Source organism: Empidonax traillii, unplaced genomic scaffold, assembly GCF_003031625.1.
Source record: "Empidonax traillii isolate 1590-97213 ecotype Southwest subspecies unplaced genomic scaffold, ASM303162v1 scaffold765:size308305, whole genome shotgun sequence".
Taxonomy (NCBI): Eukaryota; Metazoa; Chordata; class Aves; order Passeriformes; family Tyrannidae; genus Empidonax; species Empidonax traillii.
Window position 1 is genome coordinate 68989 of NW_020955958.1, and position 17301 is coordinate 86289.

The 17301-nt window shown below is 41.7% G+C and overlaps 1 protein-coding gene across 8 annotated transcripts in view; it reads left to right on the top strand.

Moving 5' to 3' along the window:
- Window positions 1-17301, top strand: part of TTC38 (tetratricopeptide repeat domain 38) — a 37730-nt gene that overhangs the window by 8652 nt on the left and 11777 nt on the right. For 3 of the 8 annotated variants that reach the window (XR_003573187.1, XR_003573188.1, XM_027901174.1), the window contains exons 2-14: window positions 2697-2774; window positions 3242-3323; window positions 3654-3825; window positions 4783-4956; window positions 5621-5696; window positions 6575-6694; window positions 9006-9065; window positions 9745-9783; window positions 10534-10615; window positions 11521-11686; window positions 13770-13929; window positions 14200-14273; window positions 15096-15209. Coding sequence is in view for 6 of the 8 variants with exons in the window: in XM_027901174.1 (XP_027756975.1) it covers window positions 2697-2774; window positions 3242-3323; window positions 3654-3825; window positions 4783-4956; window positions 5621-5696; window positions 6575-6694; window positions 9006-9065; window positions 9745-9783; window positions 10534-10615; window positions 11521-11686; window positions 13770-13929; window positions 14200-14273; window positions 15096-15189 (1377 nt within the window). In the remaining 2 variants the exon portion in view is untranslated. Of the gene's footprint in view, window positions 1-69; window positions 119-458; window positions 723-2369; window positions 2544-2696; window positions 2775-3241; window positions 3324-3653; window positions 3826-4782; window positions 4957-5620; window positions 5697-6574; window positions 6695-9005; window positions 9066-9744; window positions 9784-10533; window positions 10616-11520; window positions 11687-13769; window positions 13930-14199; window positions 14274-15095; window positions 15210-16081; window positions 16225-16331; window positions 17010-17301 lie in introns of those variants that run through there. The other 5 variants (XM_027901176.1, XM_027901177.1, XM_027901175.1 and 2 more) reach the window with 5 other exon arrangements.

Here is a 17301-nt window from a genome sequence, read left to right on the forward strand (position 1 = left end):
GCCCCCCCCCCCCCCCCCCCCCCGCGCGGCCCCGCCCCCGGCGGGCCCCGCCTGCGCGCGGGGGGGGCAGCGGGGCCGCGCGGGGCACGTGAGCATGGCGGCACTGAGGGACTGCAAGGTGAGGGCAGCGCTGCCAGGCGAGGGGCCGCGGGGGGAAGGCAGCTCTGAGGGGGAAGGACTGCGAGGTTGGGGGCAGCGGTGGAGTGGGAGGGACTGCGGGGTGAGGGCAGCAGGGTGCCGAGGTGCTGCAGGACTGAGGAGCTGCGGGCTGAGGGCAGCGCTGGGGGACTGAGGGGCTGGGGGGGTGAAGGCAGCGTTGCGGGCGCTGAGCCGTCCCGCCCACCGTCCCTTTCGCCCTGGTGCAGCCGTGTCTGAACGTCTCTTAAGTATTTTTTTAATATAAGTTTTATTGTAGTTTTATTATTTTAATTTTATAAGTTTACAGCGCAGGGGTCCCACGGCACCCCACCTGCCCTTTCCGTGGGCAGCAGAAGTGGGTCAGACCTTTGCTTAACTTTTAACCAGTCTCGAGTCCAAGGGTCCGATGTCGACCTGCAGATGCTGGTTACTGTTCGGTCGTTTGCACGCTTTCTTCCGGATGAACTGTTATTGTTGTGTTTTGGTTAATTAGGCAGGGACGGATAAAATAAGTCTTGCGTGAGACTGTGATGGGCACGTGGTCGCCAGAGCCCTGGGGATCTGCCCCGCAAGGAACACAGGAGGTGCCAGTGCAAAGAGCACAATTCTCAGAGCCAGCTGTGATTCTGGCAGGGAAAAACATACAAATAAACAGTCACTACATCTCGTGACAGAAGTCTAATCTTAGGGCGGGGAAAGTACAAGGCTTTGGTCTCGCCAAGAAGCCGTGAGAAGCTCTCTCATCCAAGAGGCATCATCAAGAAGGGTCTCTTCTGGAGTTAGAGGGGAGGGTTGTGGGAGATTAGTGTGACAGAAGTCAAAGGCAGCCTCTGTGGGAAGGAGAGCTGCTTTACAGACTCTTGAGGCTGATTTTACCTACGCACACTTCCCTCTGGATTTCTTCGGTCACAGTCTGATACCTGAGTCCAGATAAGCCCCAGGACATGAGTGTCCCAAGTAGTCTGAACAGGACCCATTGTTTATGACCCAGAGGACAGGGGATGCTGGCTCTTCTGTAGTTGCAATAGCTGGTTCTTGGTTGACAGTGACAGATTAGGTTTGTAGCACATCTTTTATGTCTCTTAGGAGCCAGCAGTTACTGTGGGGTGGTTCTTCCCTGCAGCCCTTTGTCCTGATGTGCTAACAGGAAGAGGAGTGGCGTCCCTTGTGACTGCAACCTTGCTGCAATCGTCCTGTTGCCAGAGTGGGAGTCTTCCACAGAGGAGTGAGATGTATTGGGTGTAGCCATAGCAGGATAGAGGCTCTCTAGAGCAGTTGGAAATAGCATGTAGTTCAGCTAGAACAGCAGTGTGCTTAGGGATGGATGCAGGCCCACTTTGCACTAACCCTTGCTCTGCTGGTTTGTTCTGGTGCCCACAGACATTTCCATTCTTGTGAATGATCATTAACAAATCTTCTCGGAACAGGACACCAGTTTCTGCTGGACAAGGACCTCAAGCTGCTATGTAAAACAAGCAGTGGCACACAGCCTGCTCCAAATGGAGCTTGTTTTTGATGACTGGTGCTGAGGGTGGCTCCTGGCCTAATTTGCAGAGCACCATGGAAGGTAGCCTGTAAGTAGCAAGCCTAACCTTGCTATCTGCTCGGCTTTTCTCTTTACTCCTTTTCTGGATATAGTGTGAATTGTAAAGAAAATATGTGATTTTATATTCAGGTCTAATCTTTCAGGCTTGTAATTCTCTAGCTGCTGGAATGTGTGCCTTTAGTCCAATCACAGTGGGAAAGCTTTAAGGGTATATTAACAAAGATGTCCTTGCCAGCTTACTTACAGTTTTTGACAGTTGGGTCATTATAGCCAGGAAATATGTTAAAGCGTAAAATGAGACCAGCTGAATTCTTCCACCATCAGTAACAACTAAGGCCCCATTAGGAGAAGTCTGAATTGGCTTGCCCCAGGTCTGTGTCTATCTTCTACATTATGTGTACTGGAGTAAAAGTAAAGCCGGAAGATGCTGTGCCTCAGTAATGTTAGCTTATTAGAAACTATGGCAGCCCAATTCTGTTTAGCTTTTTTTCTCTATCTGTTGCCCATGTAAGGCTTGCATACAGATCTGTGGTCCAGATTTTCTGCTGGTTAACTTCAGTGGCTTGATGGATTTGCTCTGCCAGGCTGTTTGGCCTGCAAGTTACTTAAGGTATTGATTTCCATTATAAAAGAACAGGGTTTTATTTTACCTCTACTTCTTTTATTTATCTCTACTTCTCACGAGATGTGCCTGCAGCAGAGGGACTGGCCAACAGCTGTAATGAAGTCAGAATGGCTCTCTCATGAGATGTGTAACCCATCAAGATCATCTATTACACTTCATAATTGTTTGCTTCTTTAGTCTCACTACTAGCTCCAACTAATTGAGTCTTGGGATGTAACTGCAACGGACCAAAAGGTTTGCGTCTGCTCACACTGTCCTTCCAACTTTTCTCTTTGAAACAGCATAGTTGATGAAAACATCGAAACACCCATCAATCTGAACATCTGTCGGTGTAGCCTGGAACATGAGGGTGTAAAATGAGCAGGTTTGTGTTTGTTTGTTGTGCAGGCCTGGCAGGACGCTGGACTTGTTCTGTCCTCGACGAGCAATGAAGCCTGTAAGCTCTTTGATGCTGTGCTGACACAGGTATGATGGAAAGGTGTGAGAAAATGTGATGCGAAGGGACTTGAGCATGAAACAGCCTTTGCTGTAGCTGACATTTAAATTTTTTGTCAGGTGGGAGAGCCTCAAAATCAAGCCACCACAGGAGTCCAACTTTTAGGTGGCAGCAAGAAACCCTCAAAGCAGAGGGCTGTGCCGCATGCTGTGGTGAAAGCCTCAGCCAACATGCTCATGCCGCTTGACACTACCAAGTCAGCCAGTCGACTTAAAGCACATAGAAATCCAGGGTTCACTGTTTCTGCTGGTGGCCAGACTGTCTTAAACCCCCCTGGTTTTTCTGTTTTCCTACTACACTAAACCTGCTGAATGCCATGTTTGTCTTTTAGTCATTTGCCTTGCTTATTTTTGAATTTTAAATGTCTGGGAGGATGAAAAGAAGCCCAGTGTCTAAGAGGACTTCTCAACCCTCTCTTGGTCTGTTTCTCTTACAGTATGCAACCTGGACCAATAATGAGAGCCTTGGAGGTATTGAGGGATGCCTCTCCAAGTTAAAAGCAGCGGATCCAAATTTTAGTGAGTATAACCTTTAATTCTGAGCATAAGAAGTGCTAGGTAATACCTGGTGTCCTGGTAGTTAACTGACTTTGTTAGTGCAAGGGCAAGGTGATGGCTTATAAAATTCTGTAATGTGAAGCTTCCTCAGAATCTGGAGCAGGCGGGATAGTTTTTGAGGTTGTTTTTTTTTTTTTTCATGAAAAGCCTCTAAGAACTTTAGGCTTGAGAGACTTTCTGGACTTCTGTGAGCCCAAGTCAGTCTTGCTTAAAATTCTCAGCTCCTCTTGTGTAATGTGGAGATAAAAGTGATGCTGTACAGCTCAACTTCTGCTGTGCTGTTTTCTGTAGCAATGGGACATGTCATTGCTAATGGTTTGGAGCTGGTTGGCACTGGAAGCTCCGTGCGACTTGACAAAGATCTGGACCGTGCAGTGAGAACAATGGTGGCACTTTCCAAGTCGCAGCCACTGACGGAGCGGGAGAAGCTTCACGTGTCAGCGTTGGACATGTTTGCCAGGGGGTGAGTAACCTGTGTAAGGGGCTGACAGATTTTTGCTACCACGGGCGGAAGCAGTGGTTGGAAGTGGTGATGTGTGATACTGGCTGATATCTAGCAAAGGATCGGAGTGAGGTGCCACTGGTGGTTCCTGTATTTCTCTCTTGGCTCTAAGTGCCATGTCCAGTTAGTGAGCAACACTGCAGGAGTTGTGCTTGATTGCTACCATTTCCTAGCAGTAAGCACTCCGTGTTTTAAACCTGTCATAGATCCATTGGTGGAATATGTGGTTTAGAACTAGGAAACAAAGTATTTGGCTACAGTAGGGTCCAGACTCAGGTGCACAGGAGCGAAGTTACAAACAGACTATTCTTCTCTCTGTTGTCTCCCTATGCCAAAACCTATTTCCTTGGTAAAATAGGGAGATACCACAGTAGCACAAGTGGTGTTGAAGCTCACTGTTTCATTCCATATGATAAATCTGTATGCACTGCAGGAAGCGTGGGCTGATTCGCTTTCATTATTTGTTTGCTAAACAAATGGATGAGCATGGATTTATCTCACATACTTCTCAGTAGAGGTAAAGAGGAAGCTCTTGAAACCCTGTCACTATGGGTGAACTAGAGGAGATGGAAGCTGTCTTTGCACATGTGAAGTAAGATTATGGTAGATGTCTGTCAAAACTTTTGGGCCCTGTAGGAAAATCTTCAGGTTTATGATTTAAGCTTCTTTGATTTTCCTTGTGTGTTACAGTGACTTGGTGTGTAACTCAAGGGCATTTCTTTCAAAAGATTTCTCACAAAGTGTGAAGATAATGAATGCCGTTATTACTTTAAAAAAGACTAAAAATTCCTTCAAGGAAAAAAACAAGTAATTTGGTGTTGAATTTTCTATTTTTCAGCATAGTGTGAGCTCAGAACTAACAGTAACAGCAGGTATGTGTACCTTCTTTCAGCAATAGAAATAATTTTTTATTTCTAGCCAGCTTCCAGAAGCTTGTGATCTGTGGGAACAGATTCTGCAGAACCACCCAACTGACCTGCTAGCCCTCAAATTTTCCCATGATACTTATTTCTACCTGGGATATCAGGTGCAGATGCGAGATTCTGTTGCCCGAGTTTATCCTTTCTGGACACCTGATGTTCCACTGAGCAGGTGGGTCATGCTTCATTTTGAAAATTGCTCTTCACCGGGTGTGCATATACTTTGTGGTTTTCAAGTTCAGACACACCTAAATAATCAACAGGATTCTGTTGGAAACCAACAGGATCTGTTGGAAGCAGACATATAGACCAAAATCAAGGGGTTAGAAGTGAATCAAACTCGACCGCAGACAGAATGTGTCTCCAGCGTCCCTCTGACACTGTTGTTGAGGGATTTTTTCTTAAGGGAGCTTGTGGCTCACTGCTATCAAATACAGCACATGGTGTGTAACGCACAGGATAAAACCGTGTCCTCGCCCAGGGCAGTGGCAAAACTACTTCAGGCTTCTATGGATCCATTTTTTTACCTGGGGCTCACCTTGTGAGTGATAGAGCACATCAGTGGAAAGGAGTTGTAACTTAGACTACCAAAGTGCAGTTCTGAAACAAAATTCTGATGTGCATCTTGTTACTGTTTCACATGCTGGTGTCTCTGGGGCATTCATTTCCTCTGAGAACTAGCTTAGCAGTTCTGTATCCTGCAAGCTTGAACTCTCATTGTAACTTTGCACTGTGAGGATTGTTTTGAGTCAAATGCTATTTCTAGTATGTCTTTTCAGTCCTGGATTAAATCTAGTTATAAATACATGATGTGCTGTTTTTCCCCGTTTTGTTAGCTACGTGAAGGGCTACTACTCTTTTGGACTTGTGGAAACAAACTTGTTTGACCGTGCCGAGGAGGTTGCCCGTGAGGTAAACTGCCTGCTCTTTGTGCTAAAAGGTTTTAGAATTCTCAAACACGCTCCCTCTCTCTGGGTGGTGGTTTGTGCCAGTGCCTTGAACTGACTCTCTCTGTCGCCCCAGTTGCTAGTTGGATAACAAGGAGATAAAGCTCAACATGGAAATGCTGAGCTTCGTGAGACTTGCTGGTAACTGTTCTCACATTTCTGCCGCACCACAGCAGTTTCACCTGGAGTGTGTTTCCCTCACTTGCTTATGAACATGCCATGTCAGATGGGTTCAGAACACCCCTATGAAATCCATCTATCAGCCCATCTACCACTTCCCCCATGTAAGATTGGCTGTTTGCTCCTATTAAAGAATGCTGGATTGCCTTGATGTAGTCTACTCTTGACAATCCATCCTGTTTGGGCTCCCCCTCCCTTTTTGTCCCAGATGCTTGTTCCTGAGTTATTGAACAATTAACTGTACAATGGTCCTGGGCATCACTATTAGCCAACCTGTTTCCTTTTTATGAAGACTGTAATTATACTTGACTCTCTCCAGTCCAGGGGATTATCTCTGTCCTCTAGAAGTCTCAGACACAATTAACCTCTAATGGGTGTTTTTGACAAACTTTCATTAAATTGCTGAAGTGACAACCAACACTTAACATTTACTAGGTTTATGACTAACCTTGCAAAATGCCTAGAGCCTAGTGGGAGTTGTTGGAGCAAGGAGGAAGAATTGGCTGGATAAGACTTCCAGGCTGTGGTTAGTTGAAGTGGTACAGGGATGTACTTGACATGCAGCAAGTAAAAACTAGTCTCTTGTTTGTATATAAGGAGGGATAAATTTTGGTATTTGCAAGTTTGTAAGGTTGATCATGTTCTCCTTTTTTTCACTCATAGGCTTTGGCTATAAATCAGACAGATGCGTGGTCTGTCCATACCATAGCTCATGTAAATGAAATGAAAGCAGATGTGAAGAAAGGCTTAGAATTTATGAAGGAAACAGAAACCAACTGGAAGGTAAACATTCTTGTGGCGTTTCTGAAAAAGCTCCTTCTAGGTCTTTAACTCCTGTATTCAAATTCTTGAGTCCTCTGCATGCAATTCCTTCCTATCTGCAAATGTGTTACAAGCAATGCAGAGTTTGCATATTAGAAGAAATCCTCACTTGAGGTGTTATTATCCAGGCAGCTTTTTAAGCAAGGGGCAGGAAAAAATGGCATGTTATGAAGAACACGTACTGTGGACCACTGTAAGTCATCATTAGTATGGCAAATGTGTCAGTAGGCCAGGATTCACACCAAGTCTGTCTGTCCTTTGCCTTCCTTTAGCTAGGAATAGCCTAAAAAGTACTGCTTTTTAGTAAGTGTGGGGTTTGTACATTCACACGTTGTTTCTTTTTCCTGGTGGACCTGTGCAGATATTTTTACATCTCATAAAGACATGGCCATGGCAGACAGGTGAAACATCAGATGTGAAACTTGTGATTTATGGTGTGGTTATAAAAGTAAAGGGATCACTGATACTTTCACGAGCTTTTTGCTTAGACTGATATGAGCCCCGAGATTCAGTTGAGGGACCTGGCTAAATCTGCTCACGAGACCTAAGATAAAGTGGGAAATGACACAGGCAAATGTTTCAGAAAACTCCTAAAATACTTGTTTACTTTTGGATGGGGAAGGGTTTTTAGAGATCAACTGTAAAGAGAAATGATGCTTTTGTCTCTTTTCTAGTGTACTAATTACTTTCTTGTGTACCAGTTACCTTATATATCCAACGTGTTCGATTCCATCTTTCAGAGTATTGAAGAGGTTAATTAGTCTGTCATAGAGTCCTTTGTTGTAAATGAAGCTTAATTTTTGTGTTGGACAGCATGTGTTTTCCCAGTGGTTAAGTTTGTTATATTCAGAGCAGAAGGCTGTGAGGTTTGAATTTGTCAGAACCCACGAGAGTTTATCTTAGAGTCATCTCAGCTGACCATTCCACCTCACCCAGAGAGCAGAGCTGGATAATGAGACTAGAAAGACTTGGGTTTTTTCAAGTTAAGCATTGCAAGTGCAGGCAGAAAACCCTTTCTTGAAGTTCACATCTATCATTTCCCAAGAAGCATTTTGTCCTCTAATACGTTAGTTTTAGTGAAACAGTGATGCAGGGGGTTGACAGTTTGGTTGATACCTTAAAAACCCCAGTGACTTTTGGATTGATTTTTGAACTCTTGCTGCTTCAAATAGTTGCACATCTCTGTGACTTATACTCTTTATATGTGCAAGACCAGTAAGTAGAACTGGCTAATGTACCTTCATGCCTGATGCAGTGCAATTAACAGGTAACAGGTAGCACTGTCATGTCGTAATGTGCATCATTGCTTCTCTTGAGCAGCCTTTCTCATCTTAAGCATTACGGACACCAAACGTTATAAATGCATGAAAATAAGCAGATCTGTCTAAGTACTTTATTAAAGTTGCTTATATTTGGCCATGTAATTTGAAATTTTTATTTATTTTTTTATAATGACCAAGATCAGCTGCCTGTACTGCCACAGTATTTGTGCTTCTTTTTCTGCTTTTAATTCATTATTCTACTTCCCAATAAAGGTTTTGTCCAGGTTTTCTTTACAGAGTACTTTACTTTGTTTGTTCCTCCAGCCCACCCCCCCAGCCCAAAAGTCCCAACAGATGCCATGTTTAAGTTATATTTCAGTAAAAAATCAAAGTATCTTACCAGAGGAGACCTCTCTGCCAGTGCTCTGTATTATAAAACGGCAGTTGTTTTTCTCCTGAGCTGTTGTGGTGAGTTCCCAAAGCCTGCTTTTATTGGTTTATTTCAGTTACCTACAAGACCACTTCTCTTCAGCAGTTTAATCTTATTCAAAACTCAAAATTAAGAGCAGTAAAAACGTTTTGCTTTATTTAGTCAGGTAACCCCATGTTTAAGAAGTGAATCCTCTGGATCTAGGGATGAATGGCCCTCATAAGGCCTACGTATCCTCCTCTCTCCACTGTCTGTCCAGGTTACTTCAGAAAAGATGCCTAAATTTTAGATGAGACAAATCTTACTCTGTTATAAAGAAAAAAAAAGTGCTGCAGAAGGGTGAATTCTGAGGCATCTAAGTGAAAATGATGTGAGGGAAACCTTGGGTTTGAGGTGTCTCCCTGAATAGCTGTAAGGACAAATGTACCCTGGTCTGCTGATTGTCTCTTGTTTCTCATAAGTACTCAGTTTTGCAAGAGAAGGAAACAGAAATCTGACTACATAAATTTAAAAGGGAAGTTTATTTTGTAAATAATTTTTCTTTTTCTTTTTTTCTTTTTTTTTTTTTTTTTTTTTTCAGAACAGTGATATGCTTGCTTGCCACAATTACTGGCACTGGGCTTTATACTTCATTGAAAAGGTATGAGATATTTTCATCCAGGTGTTTAGTGGTCCAGATAGATCATCTAATGCTGTTTAAAAGGCAGACCTAACATTGCCAGGGGGTTCAGCAATTTAAAAGGGATGTTTTTATAAAACAGCACAATGCCACACTAACCTAAGTTAGTCCTTTATTACAATTATTTTGAAAAGTTTTAATTGGTTAAAGTTCCAGGATCTTTGTTAGAATGTTGAAATATTGCTGTGAAATTACTGTATGTTTGAAGGTCAAATAGTCTCACTAATTACATTTAGCACAGTTATTTGATAGAAAGATAAACTTGGATCTCTAAGCTGCAGACAAAAAATAACAAAATTCTTACCAAATTTGATACTAATTATCTGGCCCAAAATTTTGCTGACTATAAAAATGAGGCAGTAAGCTCTAAACTAGGTTGGAAATTTTAGTAATGTTACTAATTCTTATTATTGAAACCCTTTAAAAATGGTTGCAATTTTACCCAACCTGTCAGGTTGCAATGCAGAATTTCCTTGAATTTAATGCTTAGCACTTGTGGGGTTCGGCTCCATAGGGAGACAAATGTGGCATGTTTGAGAAGGCAGTGGTGCCTTCCCCAGAGGACAGAGTAACTGGCATGTGTTGAGTGGTAGTAGCATAGAAGGAGCATAATTCTTGCACTCCTTGTTGGCTTTTCCAGGGTGAATATGAAGCTGCTTTGACAATTTATGACAATCATGTGAGTAGGGGCTTTCTTTCTTTACTGAGAATATGCTTAAGGTCATGATTTGTGTTTTCTTCCTTCTCTGTGAGATTGAAACCTATGGCAGTGTGGGATACATGTGGATATATTGTTTACATCTGTCATTACAGTTTTTTAGGGAAACAGTTTCTCAGCAGTTTTGGGTGAAATGCCCAAAGGACTCATGTGTTACATAGTTTACGTATTTGAAAGAGCTACAGTGGTACTGGTTTCCATTCTGTCCATGTTTCTTATTCATGCTTTTTAAAATGATGTAAAGTAATTTTCTTACGAAGTCAAGTTACAAAAAACTGGTTTTGCCTGTTAGGTACTAAGTCCACTGCCTGGATTTCAAAACAATCTCTGTAAATAAACAGCATCAAATTAGATAACACATTGTTGTAAGGATTGTAAAAGTACTACAAGCATTAGGAAAGTTGCTAGGCAGATTTGTATCAACTAACCTTGACAAAGTGAAGTAATATTTGTGGCACAGTTTTGGAAAAAGTAAAATACCTTGGTGACTCTCCATATTCACTGCGAAAAACAACATGTAAAGCAATAAGAATGTTTAACATTGCAAATTCCTGTATTCGGGAAAAATGCAATTAGGACTATTACAAAACAGGTGATTTTTAATTAATAGAAGGATAAAATTAAATTTCTACTGTGAAAATAAGTTTGATAATATGCGTAAGTTTCCACTAGCATGTCAGTTGGCCAGCTTATGAGCCCCTGTGATTACAGATTGCTCCGCGGTGCCTGGCAAGTGGAAGCATGCTGGATGTAGTCGATAACTGTTCGATGCTGTATAGGCTCCATCTGGAAGGTGGGATATGCCCTGACCATTCTTTTTTATAACTGTAAGGCAGTTTTCCTTCTCCTTCCCCCTGCCTTGCATGTTGAGGAAGTATTTAAATGTAATTACAAAGCAAGTCTTGTCAGTGTTTCAGAAGAAAATTCTGCTCTTGAGGAAAGCATCAGTGTAAAGTTCCTACTAATGTCCATAAGCTTTGTTTTTTGCAAGCGCTTCCATTTCCCATGCCAGTATGGTATTGCAGTCAGCTCAAGCTAGTATAGGTCACATATTTCTTCTTTGAGAAATTCACTTCTATTGTCCCTGGAGATCTGAGGCTGAGTAATCAAGTGCATAAACCTCTAAAAAGCTGTAGCGCTTCCTTGAAGTAAATTTCCAGTTAGATCCTTACCTTTCTTTTTTGATCCTGATTGAAATAGCTAGTGTGTGCATACTAGTTTCTGGCTTTGTGTACTCTCCTAACTCAGTGGCATGTCCCCTTTTTAAGCTAGTGTTTATACATCAGGGTTCATGGTGGGGGACATGATGGGCAGACATAATTTTCACACTGTTCTGCTAAAACACTAAGATGCGTTGGTTTTTTTTTTATTAAATCCATCTTAACACTCTGTCTTTTGATTGCTACAGACGGCTCACGGTGAGCATCACTTCCAAGAAGATATTATGAGCAATTTCATGATAAAGTCAGAAGCTCACATAATGCAATCTAAAATACTGGCTTTAAACTCCTGACAGTCTATAAACTCTCCTCCCAAACACAGCTGCAGCTGAACATTGCTGCACATGTTTTGCCATATCAGGGTATGTTTTTTTGAGTTCAGTAGGATTAGTTTTTATGCCTAGTGACTGGAAGTGTATTGCAAAGTCGTGCTTCTGCATGTGGCATTTTTACTGAGACAGGTATTTTTTGCTATTAGGTGTAAAGCTTGGAGACAGGTGGAAGGATGTTCTTGCGCTCACAAAGAAGCACACCAAAGATCACATTCTTCTGTTCAATGATGTGCACTTCTTGATGTCTTCACTTGGAGCCAAGGACCACAAAACTACCCAAGAGCTTTTAACAACTCTTCAGGAACTTGCCAAGTAAGCAAAGCAGCTATAGTGTTGGTTCAGTAAACAGTTTGCCCTCTGAATTTGAGGGTGATGATGTCTCTGGCTTGCTGAAGCACTACAACGTGCTGTCTGGCGCTTTAGCATGTCTCTGGGACACATCTGGTTTTAGCAGGCCAACCTCCAGTTAGGAGATCCTTATAATTATTTATTTCTTGAGTTAATGTGTACAAGGGTTTCTCAGCTTGTTAAGCAGAAATCTTTTATATTTGAGGTAGTGGACACCAACTGAACAGTTGCTGTTTATTTCCTTTCAGTGGGATCACACATAGAAGGAATAAAGTATATTAGTATATTAGTAAGGTTCTTTAATAACAGAACATTACCTGGTAGTGATATTCTAGTGGATACTGTTTGATGTGAAGTACACCTGCAGAAAATTAAATTTCAAGTACTACTAAAGTAATAATCTACAATATTTTGCTTCCAAACTAAATTATTTGAAAAATTTGAGTGTTTAAGTATCACATCTAAAAAATGGGGGGTTTTCATTCCCTTATGTATTAAGTGACTGTAAACTGCCTTGATTTTTTTGAAGGGGTTTGATGCCCAAAAAGGTGCATTGAAAACTGCTCAGAGACAGTTTTGAGTCTTTTAGCAGCAAAAGGTATTTATTTTAGGCAACGTTGGGGGCTAGCCAGCTTGCACTGGACAAAACTAGCCCAAAGTTATCAGTGTAAAGTCAGGTATTTATACAGATTTTATGAACGATTACATCACTTCTACATGCATATTCATATTATTGCAACATTCCATTGTAATATTCAGAGCAGGCAGAGCCTGGGCGGAGTTGTCCTTTTGGGGTGCTGTTCTGGGGGTCGTTCCTGTTTCTTCACCCTCAGGGGGTCCCATTCCAGAAGTCTTCCTCGCTTTGAACTTTTCAACTTTCTTAGTTGGCTGTCTTCTTGATGGTGAATTTTGCAAGATTTTGGATTCATGCCCCTATTTTGCCACTTATTCCATAAGGAACCCTTCCTTATGTCCATTTAGGTATGTGTGTTAGCATTTTTGGTGTTCTATACTTCCCTGTGTTCTTACTTTATGTTCTTTGTGTTAGTGTGTTAGCATTCTTTGGCCAGGTGTTATCTTTCACTAGCCTTGAATTCTGGTTCCTTTAGTTCTTTACCCAGAGCTTGCATTCTGAGTTAACTCCTTCAAGGTCTTTCTCAGTTTCAGGTTGATTTATAGATTCTTTAAATGCAATTTCTTTCCCCCTCCACCCTTTTTTCCCCTTTTGTTTCAGCATCTGTTTCTTCGTCTTTAAAAAGAAGGAAGATCCTGAAATTGACACACATTTGCTCCTGACTTTATGTAGTTTTTAAAAACGTTGTAATTTTTAAGAATACTTATGAAAACAAATAACTGTCAAAGCAAGCCTAAGTACGTCTGATTTGACCAAAGTAGGAAGGAAATGGCAAATATCTTTTATGTAAGTTTATATGTCTGTATATATAAAGTGTAGAAAACTGCACATCAGGGAAGCTTTAATGAACGTAGATGTTCATATATGCTACTTACACTTTCACCCAGTGCTTCCTTTTGCCTACATATTCAGCCTTTTGTAATAATAAGATGTATACATTTTTAGCTGTTATAAAGCTTAATTTCATTATTTGAGAAAACAGGCAGCAAGATGAAGGGGTTATATTAATGATTAGATTAATTTACATTTCTCACAATTTTAGAATATATAAATGATACCCTAGATGCATTTTGTCTGTGTTAAAAAAGCAGTCGTGTTCTGGTGAGGTCAGCAGAAGAGAAACTGCGGTTTTCTTATTCTTTTGGGCAAAACTGCTTATTGCAAGGGTAGGAGGGAGCTGTGCCTTTTGCGAGTATATTCAGGAGAATGGAAACAAATTGATGTCTGAGTAAGAAGGTGGGAGTAACATAACCACACCGAAGGATATGATCTAAGTGAAGGACCTGAAATATCAGGCTTTGTACAGTTAAAAAAAAAAATAAAATCCGGTCTGCAGGCAGTGACGGACTGGCACTGAAATACAACATATTTATGCTTTGACTTATGGAAGTTACCTAGTCTTTCATTCTACAGAGAACCTTGCGAAGACCACCAGCTTTCCCTGGCTCCTAGTTTGGGGTTGCCACTGTGCCAGGCATTTGTAGAGTTTGAAAATGGAAATTGTGACAAAGCTGTAGACCTGCTGTACCCAATCCGTTATCAGCTAATCCAACTAGGAGGCAGTAATGCCCAGGTAAGGGAGACAAGAAAAGACTGTTTCGTATGATTTAATCCCCTTTCAGTAGCCTCCGTTAGGCACTTACCCAATCAACAACGTTTCATACTTAAAAAGTGAAAGCTAAACTGTACTTGTGACTGAATCCTGTTTGCAAACACTTACTAGTAGGGTTAGCTATTTAATTTAATGTTGATATGTGGATTTAATAAATTGGTAAACAAAACATTGCAACCGGCAATACATTATAAATTATTTATTTTGTATTTTGCTGACTCTTTTTCTCAGAGAGACGTTTTCAGCCAGTTATTGATTCATGCTGCTTTAAATTCTAAATCGCAGGCCAAACGAAACCTTGCAAGGTGAGTGTTTTCCCTGAAAAATATTTATGGAAGTAGTAGTGTTTCTAAAAGCAAAAAGTAATGAGTATACTCAAACCAATAAATTTAAAGCTGAAATTCTATGCAACCATTTATGTGAAATGTAGAAGCATTTAACCAGGATAAAAAGTACAATAGCTTCCAATTCCAAAAGTACACTCTTGCAGCCTGGATTAATAATCTTTATTTGTTCAAGGCTAGTTGATTTTTAAATGGTTCTGTCTTAGCCTGTTCGTGAGTGTACATTATGGACTGCTAAACTTGTGTGAACTGGTGGAACTCCAGTCTGTCCTGCTGCAGACATCTGCTGCACTGGGACAGATGAGGTGTGCTCTGACATGTGCAGGTGTGCTCTGGCTCAGTGCAGATCACAGGAGCCTGGTGTGGTAGAACAGTCGATGTGGTTTATCACCCACACTGAGTTCTGCTGAAATGCAGTGCATGGGTCTGCCTGGGCCCTGAGGGGAATGGATCCTTGGGACAGTAGGAAGCCTGGCCTGTTGCCCTCCTGAGGTCTCTCTGAAACATTAAAATTAAGTGCTATTAAAACAATAGCAAAATGATGCTTCTTTGCCTTCTGAGCTCTAGGTGCTTGTTTTCAGTCTGTCAGTGCTGAAAACAATGCTGTTCTGCCTAAAAGGGATTCCTGGCCAGGTCCAGTGTTTCCTGTAAGAAAAATCTGTACCTCCAGTACAGGTCTTTGTGTACTGATTACCTCTTACAAGGACACTGCTGGTGATCTTACAGGAAAACTGATGCTGTACTCACAAATGTCCTGTTTCTCTCCTACTTGTCCTTTCTCAGGTGCCTCCTGAGAGAACGTGATGTGGTGAGACCCAATTCACCAATGACAGAGCGACTTATCAGGAAGGCAGCAGCCATCCATTCCATGGCGTAACGCTTTCCTCCGTGCTTCAGGTGAAATAGCTATGTGCTTACCACAAAGTCTGGGTGCAGGGAGGGCAGGGGTAGCTGTGCTGGAATCGGGGGAGGTTCCTAGGGATTAGAGATGTGACAACAGTTTTCTTAAGAAAAAGGACACAGCTGTCGCATTTCAGGAGGTTGTATCTTAGATGATTCCACAAAGAAAGAAGAAAACCTGCTGATAATGCACAGCTTTCTGAAGCATCCCAAGGGCACTGCTTCTCTGGTATATTTTCCTGAACATTCCCTCTGACCCTGATTGTATACAGTGCAGTGACAGTGCCTGGGTTTCAGTCATTCTCTGGCCCAATTTGTTACTTGGCTAATACGTTAAGTAACTAATAACTGCTCAGGTAATTCGAAGGGAGCTTTTAAACAAAGCTAAGAGGAAGGTGTGGGGTCAGAGCCAATACAGGGTTGAAGTGAATTCCACATTAAGCTTCTAGTCTATTCAGGAATGAGTCACAGACTTGGACATTACAGATCTGTCTGCATTAAGGATCTCTTTCTGGGTGCACATTTTTAAACTGCCTCTCATAAAATCTTAGGTTTTTCTTTTCAGTATAGCATGGCAGAGCTTTCTAAAATTATTATGTGGATGAAAACAGACAAGAGGGATAACAGTGACTATTCTAACATGGGTACTCCCTTAGCACTTTAAAATCTTTCAGAAAAAGAGGAAAAGTCTGGACTTCATCTAAAACAGTACCATCTCTGAAGGGTACTTTGGACTGGGGTCTTTGTGCTTACCTGAGCTTATGGGAAGTCAGGCCTCACTATCATCTCACTACAAGACCCTGCATGTTAGCCAGGTGGTGTTTAAAATCAGTATGAAAGCACACACTTAAAGAGGTCCCTCTGAGCTGGTGAAGACTGAAAGGGAGCTTCTGCCATGGAAGGAAAGCAAAGCTCTATCCCAGCACATGTGATGTGATAAGCTCTGGTGCTGCAAATGAGGCAGAATATGAGCCTCTGTCGAGTTCTGGTGCCTCTAGATTCCTGCAGTGTACCAAGTTAACAGATTGCCTTGCAATAGTATTCCAGAAATCTGTAATGATAGGAAAGATGGTATTTTGAACCAAAACTGAACCCATGCCTCTTCTTCTTCCTGAACAGAAATGACACACTCTTCAACTGCCCAAGCTCTGGCTTTGCTACCACATCTGCAAGCTCTCCTGGCCACAGATGCCTTCCCCTCCTTCCTGCCCAGCTCAGGCTCTTCCCCATGTTCCACAGAAGCCTCCTCCTACACACAGTTTCTTTTTGACCTAAAAAAGCACTTCTATAGCTGGCCCTGCGCTGCCCCTGGAGTTCCTGCAGAGAGGAACAAGAAGTGGAAGTGCCTTGCTGCCATCCTTCCCCCAGCCCTCCTTTGGGGCAGGAATTGCTTATTTTTAAAGCAATGACAATTTGTGAAACCAGGTAAGCGGTTGCATTCTCTCATGCAGTCTTGTGACTTATGATTATGCTGTTCTTCAGCTTCATCACTGCTTTGTCTGTCCAGCCATGTCTGGAGGTGACTCACTCTGGACTAAAATTACACTGTATTTTTACTATTATTTTTAATCAGTGCATTTCAAGCAATGACTTTAGATAGGAACCTTTTTATTCAATGAATCTAGCAAATCTGATTAGGGAACAAAAGCCTGAGAAATCTCTGGCTGTCTTTGCAGGGTGTAGTTTATGTGATCCATTGCTACACAAGTTTAAGAATTACAGTTGAAGTACTTGTGATATAATGTAACAGAATTTTGTCTGCTTTACATCAATAAACTCAAAGATGGATTTGGTTGAGCAAGAAAGTATATGACTTCTTTGCATGTGTGAAGTTTTAGATGTGTTACTCAGCTTAATCTCATAAACCTTTAACAGTGTACATCCACTTTGCTTCCACCACTGGGACTAGAAGCTTTTTCATTCAACTGGTATTAAAAATTTTGCCCATAAATGAGAACTTATGGTTTTCTGCCTTCCCCTTACTTTTATCTAAAATCCTCAAACCATTCTGTCTTGCTTCACTATGTACTGCTGAATTGTTGGAAAGTAATTAACAAGCAGATAGCTCAGTGGGTAGAATAGGAGAGAA